At 40.0% G+C, this 13,287-nt stretch overlaps 2 protein-coding genes and 1 long non-coding RNA gene across 5 annotated transcripts in view; 1 reads left to right on the top strand and 2 right to left on the bottom strand.

Annotated features, from left to right (window-relative positions):
- The window catches only part of LOC137601018 (ankyrin repeat and IBR domain-containing protein 1-like), a 41,686-nt gene extending 36,680 nt beyond the window's left edge, over positions 1–5,006 (bottom strand). Inside the window, exons 1-2 of one of the 3 annotated variants that reach the window (XM_068322998.1) lie at positions 4,868–5,006; positions 1,115–1,399 (exon numbers count right to left, since the gene is read on the bottom strand). In XM_068322998.1, the coding sequence (XP_068179099.1) occupies positions 1,115–1,302 (188 nt within the window). In that variant the 5' untranslated portion in view covers positions 1,303–1,399; positions 4,868–5,006. Of the gene's footprint in view, positions 1–1,114; positions 1,400–2,031; positions 2,180–3,927; positions 4,006–4,867 lie in introns of those variants that run through there. The other 2 variants (XM_068322999.1, XM_068323000.1) reach the window with 2 other exon arrangements.
- Positions 5,007–6,757: 1,751 nt separating this feature from the next.
- LOC137601019 (eomesodermin-like) lies at positions 6,758–9,795 on the bottom strand. Its single transcript, XM_068323002.1, has 6 exons — positions 9,275–9,795; positions 8,969–9,123; positions 8,567–8,688; positions 7,999–8,163; positions 7,703–7,764; positions 6,758–7,538 (listed from the first exon to the last, which is right to left on the bottom strand). The coding sequence occupies exons 1-6, from the start codon at positions 9,793–9,795 to the stop codon at positions 6,758–6,760; spliced, it is 1,806 nt and encodes a 601-aa protein (XP_068179103.1).
- LOC137601021 (uncharacterized) lies at positions 9,632–12,544 on the top strand. Its single transcript, XR_011037013.1, has 3 exons — positions 9,632–9,766; positions 9,865–10,091; positions 12,144–12,544. It is a non-coding gene; the product is annotated as an uncharacterized lncRNA (long non-coding RNA).
- The last annotated feature ends 743 nt before the right edge of the window (positions 12,545–13,287 follow it).

Consider the following 13,287-nt stretch of genomic DNA (forward strand, 5'->3'; position numbering starts at 1 on the left):
TATCATGTGACAATTTATTCTATTTTTAGTCAACAAAGAAGCCTTTTCATAGATTAAATAAATAGCCATAAAAAAGCTATCAAGACCATTTTATATTCAAACTGACCAAAAAGAGGTGAACCCCCCCCCCCCCGCAAATTTACATCATTATTATCGGAACTGATTTGAGCAGCAGTGCAACTGGGAGTTCTTCAACAGTTTAAGCGGGGGTCTTCACATTAATGTAAATTATTTGGGCAACAGAATTTTACAGTAGATACCTATGTGGGTATGATCATCACACCTCAAGTATAATAGAATTCAGAAAAACAAAAATAGTCTGGTTGTCACATATTCAGTTCTTTGTGTGGACAACAAAATCAACAAACAAATCTACGCATTTATCCATCAATCCATATATTTTGCTTCTACGTCACTTTTGTTTTAACTGTCAACTTAACACAACCCCAAGTGCCAGCTGCAAGCTTTTCCATGTCAAGTTGGCAAGTAAAACATAATATTAGCATAGAAATATATGGCCTGACAGTAAAGACGAACACACGCAAGGTTAGTAGCACATGGAATAGAAAGCTTCCGGAGTCCCATCCATCTACATCCCAGCATGGTGCATTCCTGAGCACTGCTAACAGATGGCTGCAGTACGTGGAGGGACAGATGGGACAGAAACAAATAGAGACAGAAAACAAAAATGTTTTTATAAATATAGTAAAAATGGGACCACTTGCCAGAGTGCTAGTCACTTTCTTCAAACAAAAATGGCATCCCTTCAAAGTCACTGCGATATAATAATAATAAAAATGATGATGATGATGATGATGATGATGATGATGATGATGATGATGATGATGATGATGATGATATCACCATATCCTATGAAGCTTTCTGAGAACGTCATCTCATTGCAACCCTTATCTGAACAGGTGCAAAGCAGGAACTAATACAAAAAGCCTAATTTAATTAACACCACAGAGCTAACAGCAAATGAGTCTCATGTACCAACCCTAAGATAAGCATTTCACCTTCACTAACCGCAGCAAAATATTCAACTCTGGATATGCATATTCTCTCTGCAAGTATTCGTGTTTGCTTAATCTTATCAGAGACATATCCTGACCTGAGTAGCCGTGTCATGGCGTGCCGGGCAGCGTAGTGCAGAGGAGTGTTGTGCTGGTAGGACTCCCCGTATGTGGAGTTGGGATCCAAAGCCTCTCTGAACTGCTGGTTGCTCTCGTACAGTTGGCAGGCCAGCACCTCATCTCCACTGATCAGAGCCTTACGAAACTTGGTTGCTGTGTTCCCCATGTCTCCTCCAAATGTTGGTTCGAGCTCGGACTGACACAGCAGCCGCTACAGTTGTCTTCAGTCTGCTCAAGTCCAATATGCCAGCATACTTAGGCTCCTAAAGAAAAGAAGAAAAAACAGTAGCTACAGTAAAATCTTTTATGGCCGTGCCCGAGTCAGAGAAGGCCATAATAATGGTATACAGTGGTGAATCAGCCTGTTTTAACCTATTTTTCCCTATATGCTAAACACACTGTCTGCAAACTTTCAAGAGCATAAATCACCTCTACTGCTTCTGAATCTCAAGGACCAGAATGGTATTACCAAGGATGCTCAGACTAGTCTGCCACAAGCCGCACTACTGCTCTGAAAACCACCTCCTTGTGTTTCCCTTTTTTATTTCTTGTTTTTAACTACTAAACATTGTGCCAAAAAAGCTCAAACAGAGGGAAGGACAACACTTGTTCTGGCATCACCAGGAGCTTCCGCCTGCCCGTGCCACTGCCGCCAATCCCACTGAGGCCAGAAGTCATTGTGAAACAAGATATCCTCGACTCAAGAGCAACATGCAGCGAGTCAGCATTTTGCTTCCACCAGAGCACCATATGGCTACCACTATTTAGGCAGTGTGATGCTTTCATGTATTTTTGGTCAGCCACAGAGAAAACCAGCAGAGCACAGGATCATCTCCATCAGCATAAAATATTCTTCTTCAATAAATTAAATGTATGAATACTGTACTGAACCTACACTTCCAAGTGAATCCATTCACACAATCACGCCTCGATGTAGACAAGCTGCAGAAAATGAAGGAAAAGATAGCCAACTTTTAGCAAGCACATCGATAAATTGGTAAACAAATGTATCAATTCCATTCGAGGAAAAAGCTGTGAAAGGCTCTCACCCACGGCTTAAAACTAAATACTTTGGTGAAAGCACCAAATACAGGAACAGTTCAGAATTATTTTCCTTCGATATTGCTTCTGGAAAATTTAATTTGTGACTTGATCTTTTATAATTTCAGTTTATTAGATAAACATGGCTAAAACTACTTCGGTCAAGCAGTCATCCAATTAATAGTCATAGTCATAGTCAACTTATTTGTCAAATGTACCAAATATGCAGGACATACAGCACAGATGAAATTACAGTCCTCTTAGACCCACCGACAGTAAAAAAACACACAAAAGAACCGCTCTAGCGGGAGAGAGAGGAGCTGCTGCTTGTGCACGCGCCGCCATCCTATCCTATTTAGGCAACGAAACCCAACAGAATCCTCCAGAGTAAGCATAAGCTACAGTGGTGAGGAAAAACTCTCTCATTGAGGAAGAAACAACAGGCAGGACCCAGACTCTGGAGGGCGGTTATCCGCCTTGACAGGTTGGGTGGAAAAGGAAATATACTGGGGATAGAGACAGGACAAGCGAAAGAGAGAGAGAGAGAGAGAGAGAGAGAGTGGCAGATAGGCTAGATTGAATTCCCAGTCCAAATTGTGCTGTAGTTGCTGAAGTGGAGGCAGGATTTCCAGGCCTTTGGATTTCCTGTCTTCCATAATTGTTCCCCACCTGTTGAGAAGAAACACAAAGACACAAAGACAGCGACAGTATCTTGCGTTGAAAAGAACCTCGCACCCCCCAACAATACTCATTTCTGCTTTGATCTTCTATCAATTAGCTTCCATAACAGGGAATATAAAAAAGTTATTAGAATAAAAGTGGGGGTTAATGATTTTTAGCTTTCCTCTCAATTAAAGAAAGCTGATTATTTACTGTAACCAAAAATCAGAATGTCACACTCATGAAGATTATAATGTTTAGACTCCGCTTGAATTGTTTTAGAATGATTCAACTTTCAAGGCTGTTTTTACACCTCCATAATTTGGGCCTGACTCAAGAAAAAGCACCCTCATGAAGTCTTACTCTTAAGTAAAAGACACGACCACATGTAACAGTCAATTATAACAGTTGATTATAGATACAGAAACACATTCAGCAGAACCTATGACTGTTTTATTCATTATTACTTTTCTTAACTGGATCACTGGTGATGAAACCCAATGGGAATATAGGATGCGGAGTAGGATGGGAGTTCTTGTCATTCATTGTAAAAGACTTGTAATAGGTCAGTTTACATGTGTAAATAAAATCTGCTTTGTTGGGACAACACTGTGTACTACATATCTTGTGTTAATCTTGGTCATACAGCGCTAGGACGTGATCTCCAGCCACCACTGCAATGAAATACTAGTTATTACATCCTGATTCAAAGCGGTGATGTACTGAAATTGTCAGTGTTCGTTCGTCCATCCATTCGTCTGTTCGTCCGTCCACCAAACAGCTTCGCAACCGTTGCAGATAGAAAGATGAGACAGAAATAGCATTGCTTTGGCAGAAAAGGGGATGAAAATGAGATGATGACCTTGAGAAAACTAGGTAAAGGTCAAATTTCAACTTTTGAACACTCAGGAATCGGGTAAGATAGAAAAACGAAGGAGAAGGCCAGTGTGCGTAAGACAACAGATCAAAACTAGTCCTTTGATCTACAGTACCTAAGCACTAGCTTTGATCTATGATCAAAGCTTGACGTACCCTGAAAGGTCAAAGCTATGCACTAGTCAGGTAGTACTTCCAGGGTACCATGACCTACCCTGGAGGGAGGTGAGGGTAAGTCGCGGGATGTTGCAGTCTCTGACTGCCTTGTTCCAATGGAGACACATAACACACATCATTGGACTATTCTTTCAGGTGAAACGTGTCCGTCCAGGCTTTTCCTTCAAGTCCAGCTGAACTGATTCGACACAGACATCCACCGTGACCTGGATGACTAAGAATTTCCAGACACGATAAAAAAAAATAAAAAAATACACATCATCGTTTCATCTGACTGAAACGTGTGCAGTACAAGGACACGCACCGACCAGTCAGGTAGAAAGAACACAACACGTCCCACCTTAGTAACCCTTGAACACACCTTATCTTTGGTTACGTAACCTCGCAGCTGGTAACACATATAACTCGAAACGGGCGCTCTCAAAATGTATAATTAACGTAAATGGCAATAATTAACGAGACTTGTCCATGACAGCTGCTATCTGACAGCAGAAGCAAATGATGGAAAAATAGGAAGAGTTTTGACTACGTAGCTCTCATCTTGTCACTTAGTCCCTGTTGCAGGCCTTTCTCCATGCTTTGTGATGTTTACCGTTATGGCTAGCTCGAACCCACGGCAGCGTGTTGTGTTGTGTTGTGTTGTGTCGTGTTGTGTCGTGCTGTTCAGGAGCGGACAGACACAACGCTTTGTTACAGTTCTGGCTACTGAAGATATTCACCAGTCAAATTATCTCAGTTAACACGGGCTGCAAGTAATGCCGTTTGTTTACAGGGTTCATCTTTACCTACACACACAATACGGCTTGCTAGCTTTGTGTTGTCAAAGGCACAACATCATCATGACGCTCCCGTCTGCGCTGGTAACGTCAGCGCATACGCTAGCGGGTCGGCTAACAAGCTAACCTGCTGCTAGCCAGTGTAGCTAGTACAGTTAATAAACTTACAGTAAACAATGAATAAGGAGTATTTCCACTTACACAGACGACACATTTGGCTACTGTAGGCTCAAACCTGTAAATTATGTCCCCACACTTGTGTTATTATAAGATACTTTTCTCGTTAATTAAAGGATCCATGAATAGCGTGTGTTCCTATGGGTGATGTTGCTCTTGTCAACACTCCGTCGGCTCTGCTGCCTGACAGCAGGGTTGCCAGGTTTCGGCGCAAACTCCAAACAAGCCGAGAGCTTTTGGTTTATTCACCACCGGTTGAAGACATATGGACACCATTTATTAACCTATAGATATTAAATGCATTATTTTGAATGATGATTTTTAAAGACCAAGTTATTGCATATTTCTGGTTTGTACTTACAGCTTTCCTGTCACCGCGAATAGTGAAAACAATCTAATACCGTACAGTAATATGACGATGTGACTATTTAAAAGTACGGTATATTGCACTCTTCAATATTCTATGGGTTGACACGGACAGAAAATAAACAATAATAAATAAAATTAAAAATACACTTTTAGACGTTGAAGTTTGACGATCGTTCGATGGAGTGAAGTTTTAATCCAGTATTTTGTTAAAATACATCTACAGTACTGTATTCTCAATTAAAAGGCTACTCCAGATGTCATTACAGTAAATTACCACTTGATGGCGACATAGTCAAAGACATTTTACCAAACCAGAAGCAGCGGCTTTTCACCCATCTGACTAGTATGCATTCCCAAAAGACCATCAATCAACGTCTCGTCTTGAGCTATGACGGGCCGTCAGGGACATAATTGAGAATGTATCACACACACTTACATGTGAAATGGTTTCACAAACACTACTGAAATATTATATTGGCTCACATACTAATAAAATACTCTCACACACACTACTTAACATTTCAGTTGTGTGTGTGTGAGCTTTTCAGTTGTGTTTGTGAGAAAGTATAATATTTCAGTTGTGTTTATGAAAGCATTTTACTTGTAAGTGTGTGTGGTATATTCTCAATAATGTCCTTGATGGCCCCTCATATTGAGCCACTCAACCAAACTTGTCACTGAGATCTATTCCAGCTGACATCAGCCACATAAAAACACAGACATCCATACACTCAAACCTACGGTCAATTTAGAGTGACAAATTGTATGGTTTGGTAGTGCAAGGAACAATTAAAATTTTTTTAAAAATATACATTAAAATGGTGAAAAAATTCACCATAACATATAAATTACAAAGACAATGTTGATAAGGATTACAATAACACATTCAGATATTATACAGAACACATATGAATTTGTACTATCAAATGTCTGAACATTGCAACGGAGGTATATACAGTATTTTATACTCACAATTATGAGTGCACAAATAAAGGTAGTCCATCAACAACTAATCTGTAGACACTTAACCTTAGTGATACAGTAATTAATGTGCATACAGTACATAACACTTTTATAAATTAGGAAAACTTTTGGCACTTTCAAAATGATCAATTCACAATTACATAAATGGGGTATTCAAAACAGTATGTTTTCCAAGATGTTTAAATTAACAGATTAGATAGAGTTGATGGTGTAAAGTGAAAGTCTTCAGATACTGACACGCTTGATGTGCAACACATGCCACTTAATGTCATTCTAATGTGTCCTTGATAATTACTTTGTCATCATAAAAGGAAAAGAAAACAATTATCTCCACGGAAAATTCCAGACATGGATGTTCCAAAGAAAATGCATTTTATTTTTTAAAAAAAAAAAAAAACATGACAAAGACATCACATTTCTTTGCTATTACAAAGAAATTACATTTCTTTTTTTCCTTTGAGACACAAATTACATTTCTTTGTCATGGTAACAATGAAGAACAACCAAAATTTCCAAATGGGAAAAAAAGTTAAAAATAACAATGTGGTAACAGCAGCGCATTCAAGGATTTGTGTAAAAGGGATAGTAAGTTGTCATGCCTTTGGATGAAGGGACCTCTTTGCTGTAGGAGCTACTGTTGGTGGCAGCAGAGGCCAAGTCTTCACACTTGACGTCAGTGGGTGAGTCATCCGTGCTGAGGCCATTCACAGCCAAGCGCCTTCGTTTGCATTGTGTGGAATAAGAATCGGCTTTATCTAGAGAAAGAGATGGATGAGTCCCGGTCCAGGAGATCAGGCTTCCGCCCCTGCTCACGTCCTCTTCTAATTGTGGTTTAACTTTGTTTAAGTCTTCTGAGAAGCCTGCAGTGGGACTAGGCCTGGGAGACCAAGGCAGACTGGGTGCAACCTTTCTCTGGTATCCCGCTCTAGATCCCCACCCCGTAGGCATGGTGGTGAAAGGAGATTCTGGGTAGTAGCTGAGAGCATGAGATGTTTGCATGGACAGGGATTTGATACCATAAGGAAGTAGAGAGCTTGAATATTCCCCTTCATAGGGTGTGAGATCTAGTTTGTTGCTGCTGCTTGTAGAACTTCCCCCTTGCTGCATGGAGGTAACAAACCACCTCTGTGATGCTCCGTCCTCTGTCTGTGGTGGGAGGAGGCTGTTAGTCTGTGGTACTGTTCTCTCGCTATTGTAAAAGCGATTCTGGGGGAGGTTGTTGACAAACTGGTCTTGGAAAAGTGGCTGCATGGAGTAGCGTGTGCTGGGGACGATCTGGTGGGCACGGGGCGAGTCAGTCGGAGATGGAGTGAGGCGGTCGTGCTCCTGAGCCGTGTACATCCTAAAAAAAAATGTGTGCTTCTAAATTTGTCAAGGAAGAGCAGTGTAACACACAGTGTGAAGTTGGTAAATTTAAGAAAACACATGTGTCCTGTCTCGTAGATGTGTGTACATCCTCAATTTATGACTGGCAAGTAATGCATGGCACTGAAGTAGAATACTCACGAATCATAATTATCCCTGAATCCTTTGGCAAAAGGGTTGTGATCAATTTTCAACTGAGTGATCTGATTGAAACAAAGCAGAATAATAAAGTGCACATTGAAGGAAAGATGAAGCGAGAACAAATGTGAAGACTTACATAGAAAATAACTGAAGGAAATAGACTATAGCTGATTAACATGAATAATCTGAAGAATTACAATAAATAAACAATACAAATAATACTGTTATTATTTTTATTTGGTCTGAGTATAAAACAGCAACCTACATCAGAAACCATACGAATTTTTTATGCTTACATCAGTGTTCTGGTAGGCAGTTACAGCAATAAACTGTGTCTCTGGAAAGGTGAAACTCTGAGTCTTCATGTCATTACTTAGGCCTATGTCCTCCGCCCCGTCCTCCGTCACCTCCACAATGAGCAGCCTAGGTTGGTACTTGTGCAACGATTGCAGGACAATCATCTACATAAACAGATTATTTTTTAGAATGTGTTTAATTAATTAAAAACATACGGGGTTTTTTTTTTAGTCTCCTAGTTCTCGTAATCTGTTTTAATCCATAGCATCCTGAATTTAGGATAATTCTCTTCCTACATTTCAATAGATTAGGTTATCACAATTATTTCTTGACATTAAATACCTCAATTGAGTGTTTAATATAAAACAATTAAATACATTTAATTCCACTTATGGATTTAAAAGTTCTAATTAATTTGTGACCAAAAAAATCCCAATAAAGTAACTCCTGTTCATTACAATAAATTATTAGATATCAGGTCTGTATCAAGCATAAACTTGTTTTCACTCAAATGACAATTAGTTCCATTTTTGATGTTAATTTTCTGTGTATATTGGTTGCATATACCTGTGAAGTATTGTGACTGGTTCCTTTGTTGTTGGTGAGTTTCAGTTTGCTGAAGGAGATTTCTTGTCTCATCCAGTGGGCCCCAGTGTTTGGAGACTCTGGATGGATATACATTTTGTTCCCTAAAATACAGAATCACTGCCTTTTCAAACATAACCCTCCAGTAAACAACCTTAAGTGTCCACTTCAGTTGGCCCGCATTCCATAAATTGCAAGCGTTTCCAATTACTGTACATTCATATAGCTCAAGCATAAGAATGGATAAAAACATTATTTCTTTTTAAATGAATAAATACTTTTAAATAATGAGTGTTCTTATTGTATTTTAATTCCCTTCTTTTAATTAAAACAACGATAAATAGATGTTAATATTAATAGTCAGTAATGGTTCTCTTTCAGTACCTTGACTACTGTTGTCCGCCTTCCCACAGGTGACCCATTTGCCGCCCTGAAACCTCCAGTGGTTCGGATCGGCCAGCACCACCTCCACAAACACGTTGTAATGCGCCGTCAGGTTGAGCCCTGCTATGTTAACGCTGAGGAAAGGGAACATCCGTCTACACACACAAACACAGTCAAGCCATAGCAGACATGACTCGATGGTTATTATTTTTTCCTCTGCAAATCTAAGTGTCGCTCAGGGAAAATGAAGTTCGAAGGAGTGTCAGTAACTATTTCATTCTCTCTTTTGTGGTCGGCTCGCCTCACCTGCCCTGTTTGGTGATGATCATCTCTGTCTGGTGTCGGTGGAACTTGAGCCACAGCGGCCGGTTGCAGAGGTAGACCTGGGCCCTGATCCCGGAGCCGGGTAAAGATATGTTGCTGAGAGCGGCCCCTGATGCGGCGTAGGACGGGTAGATGCAGCCGGGGCTCTGCCCGAGCTGGTAAGGCGAGCTGAAGTGACCGCGGCCGGCGGCGGAGGAGGGTGGGAACCCAGCTGGAGGCAAAACGGGGCCCAAATGGAGAGATGGGGGGTATCTGCTGGCGCCGGACGGGGAGTAAACCGCTCCACTGGGGTTATAAGGGACAAAAGAGCAGGGGTTCCCTGTTTCTGGGCTTTGTTTAGTCATCATGGGAGAGAGATAGTACCGGTCGGCACCCAGTCCCTGCTGCGCGTACCTGCTACCAGAGGTCTGATCCTCCACATCCACGGCCGGGGACTTGCCCCTCTCATCAGCTTCTTCCTTCGCTGATGGAAAGGTGCTGCTCTCGACCTCACTGCCAAGCATGTCCGTCTACCTGTCTTTACTCAGTCTTGCTCTTTTACGTTTGTTTCTTTGTTTTTGTTTGTTTGTTAGTTTGTTTTATTCCAGAGAAAGGCGGTTCCTGGTTCGTTCTGTCTTCAGTAGTCACCAAAACTTGTGATAAAACAAACTGACTTGTTGAGACAGAGAAGAGTTAGGGTTAGGGTCAGCACGGAGTCCCTGAGCCACCGGAGACATTCACGGTCCGGTCCGGCCTACAGGAGGTGAACGAGCACCTGGTGCTCTGGTGGCGGGTCAAAGCCGAGAATCTTCTTCTAAAGGTGAATTTCTCTAAACTAGATCATCTATAAATTTCCCTGCCTCTTCTCAAATCGTTGTCTTACTCTAACAATTTATGTGCCCCCTTTCTTTTTTTTTCTTTAATCATTTATTTAAATTGAAACCAAATTTAAGTAAAAGATTCAATCCTATTCAGTCTGATCAAAAATAAATTCCATCACGCCTTATATGAAAATGGATCAGCACTTCATGTATGTATGGATTGTTTCAGTCCCAATGAATTGGTTAAAAATAAATTAGGTAGGTCTGATGATGAGTATATAATGGGAATATCCTGGAGGTCACAGACAGTTTATTTTAGATCATATGACTAACGCGAAGCATGTATTTCTGGTTTATTTTGCGCTGAAGAACTAAAGTGAAAGCTCACCCACGATTCTTAAGATTCCACTTCATCTAACGGTTTATGACCGAAAACTTCATTGGGCGGGGAGTGACATCCGCGGTTTTTGTGTCAAAAATAGATTTAGTAATGCATTTATCTTCATAAATATTGACTGAACAAATCAAAGACTCAAAAACTTAAGCCTCGCATTTAGAGGGTGCTGATAATCCTGTATTATTATTCAGAGTTAATGAATTCGTAGTCATTCATTTCTGATGTATCGCTGTCCCAATGGGATATCCGACACGAAAAAGGGAAATAGTCAATTATTTTTCCGTTCGAAGAAACCTGTGATTTTTCTTGGATCAGACAGTTCAGTAACAAACGACAGCAAACAATTTTTTTTTAAAGTATTCCGTTAAAAACAAAACAAAGATATAAAAACGTGTACATATGTAACCAATCCTAAATGAAAGTTAGCACAATCCCGATAAATAAATGTTTAAAAACTGATTTAATTTCAGCTGTTCAGTGGAGGTGAGGATGGATTACCTGTTTCAGACACGGGACAACATTTTGAGTATTAAACCGGACAGGAATAAGAACGCTGGCATTGATGAGACTATCTAGTCTACGTTAGAAATAAAAACTTTACCTTGCGATTCTTCCTTCTGTTCCGTTTGCCAAGCAAGTTCGTGTCCCAAAAAAAACAATAAAAAATATATAAGTTAAAAATGATCACTGTGCGAAATAAACTGCACGATTTAGCCCATACTAGAAGAACCATGTGGAGCTGGACTGCTTACACCGCCGAGGTACCAGACGCGCACTCCCTATGGCCGTGACGCACAGATAACAGCCTATTATCGGTTTCACATCTGATCTCCAGGGGAGGGGCAGGGGATCCTCTGTATCACGGCTTATAAGAGCGAGGCTTTTCCCCAGACCGTCCTCACAGATCACAACAGTATGATGTTCTACTGAGGGTCTATCACTGTGTCTGTGGGAGTCCACGGTGCAAAGCGTCCGATTAGTGATGACTTAATTGTTATGTGTCTCTGCCACTGACAAGTTAAGATATGTGAAGGTCGGGAACACCTGGAAATGGTTTTTAAAATCCATAAAAAAAGTACTAGAAGAAACATTTCTGATCTTTTCAATATGAAAAAAATGTCGAGAGAGAAATTGTGATGCTTTATCTGTAGAAAGACAAGTACAAATTGTGGGGAATTACTGTATGAAAAAACTTATAAGATATAAGATACCAACTATAAAATATCCCCTAAAATTTGTATTTCTTTCAGTAGTTGTTCTTGCAATAGCTTTAATAATGGAATGTCACGAAACTCGGTTACAACTCGCTGCCTTTGCAGTAAAGGTTAAAGACTAGCCTTAAAAGGAGTTCTTTCTCCCATCAGTGGTCTTAAAGTGAGAATGCTAAACCAGAGGGACACTAAATGCATAAAAATATTTTTTTAATTCCAAAATTGGGCTGAAATGAGTAAACACATAGAGATCTGAGCTCCTGCCCATCACTAGTGACACCAGTACTGAAGAAAACAGAGATGAGGTAATTCAAATCAGGAGCTCACACAAAAAACTTTACTGTATCTTGGCTGTCCTTAAATACACTGAAAGACTATTTCTTTATCTCTTTAAAGCTTCATAAGTGACTGTTTCCTCTTTTATTCTTCCCACTTTTTTTTAGTTCAAAGGAAACAAAATTTGAGCTGCAGTGTTTTTCTGATGGGTCACCTTTTAGCAGCTTAAAGACTTGGTTGTTACGGCCAGACAATGCTCATCCACTGTTGCTGCATACTGGAAGGAAACTTAACACAACAAAGACAGTGGGAAGATTACTGACGGACATCGGCACCTCAAATAAACACACTGCACATCAAACAAGACAAATCAACTTTTGAGTAAACTATTTGAGCTGCAAACAGTCTCATGCTAATGCCCCTCTGACGGCACTGATAAACTGATTGACTTCTGTGATTATTTCAGGAAGTCATGAATATAAAGAAAGAGTTTACAGATCACATATGTGGCTCCTGAATTTACTTTCTAAGATGTTTTGTCTCTGATTTCCCCTTTCCCAAGTAGTTGACCAATGTAGTAAAGTTATTCTTATTTAATTATCACTGTGTTATACATGTGTGATATGTGGATATAATAAAATATCTATACACCAATGTATATTGCAAGAACTAAACTCTGTCCTCTTGTTGCCGTTTCTTTCTTTACATGTATGCCAAATGACCCATCTGACACAAACATCCTCACATAACCAATGAACCTGCAGCAAGAACATCTGGAGTGTCCTACAGTTTCTATTTTAGCTTGTATTTGTCCAGCAGTGTAGGGACTCAGCTCTCAGTCATTTCATAAAACATTGTTAAAGTTCTGCCGTGTCCACCTTCAATCAGATCATAACGTCCTCTTCTTCTTCACTTCGGAGTCAGTCATTGATTCAAGTTTGACAGAAACATTTCCACATGGAGTCAGAATGCCTTCTGTTCAACTTGACACCTGCAACTGCACATACACTGAGAATTCTTCAGGTTGAATTAAGTATGTTAGGTAGCGTTTATCACTAAACAATGGCTACCTTTTTATGTTTGCATATTTTAGAATTTGGATTTTTTTTATTAGGAATGCGAAGTTGATTTTAGGTCATTTTACATTTTGCTGAGGGATCCATAGCTGTTTATCATTGTGGCCACTCAGATAGTTAGAAATGTGTTTTGAGTAGAATTTTGGAGAGAGTTGCATGGCAATGTCCATATATCCTCCCTCATAAGTTGTTTAACTCTACTCATAGGGACAACCATAATTCATGTTTTAAAAGA

Source organism: Antennarius striatus, chromosome 9 (assembly GCF_040054535.1).
Source record: "Antennarius striatus isolate MH-2024 chromosome 9, ASM4005453v1, whole genome shotgun sequence".
NCBI lineage: Eukaryota > Metazoa > Chordata > Actinopteri > Lophiiformes > Antennariidae > Antennarius > Antennarius striatus.

Excerpts from the sequence above, each read along its gene's own strand:
- LOC137601019 (XM_068323002.1), bottom strand. The coding sequence starts at position 9,795 with ATGCTTGGCAGTGAGGTCGAGAGCAGCACCTTTCCATCAGCGAAGGAA. Across the intron at positions 9,124-9,274 it reads ATCATCACCAAACAGGGCAG|ACGGATGTTCCCTTTCCTCA; the intron begins GTGAGGCGAGCC and ends TTGTGTGTGTAG. Across the intron at positions 7,539-7,702 it reads TTCAGGGATAATTATGATTC|GATGTACACGGCTCAGGAGC; the intron begins GTGAGTATTCTA and ends ATTTTTTTTTAG.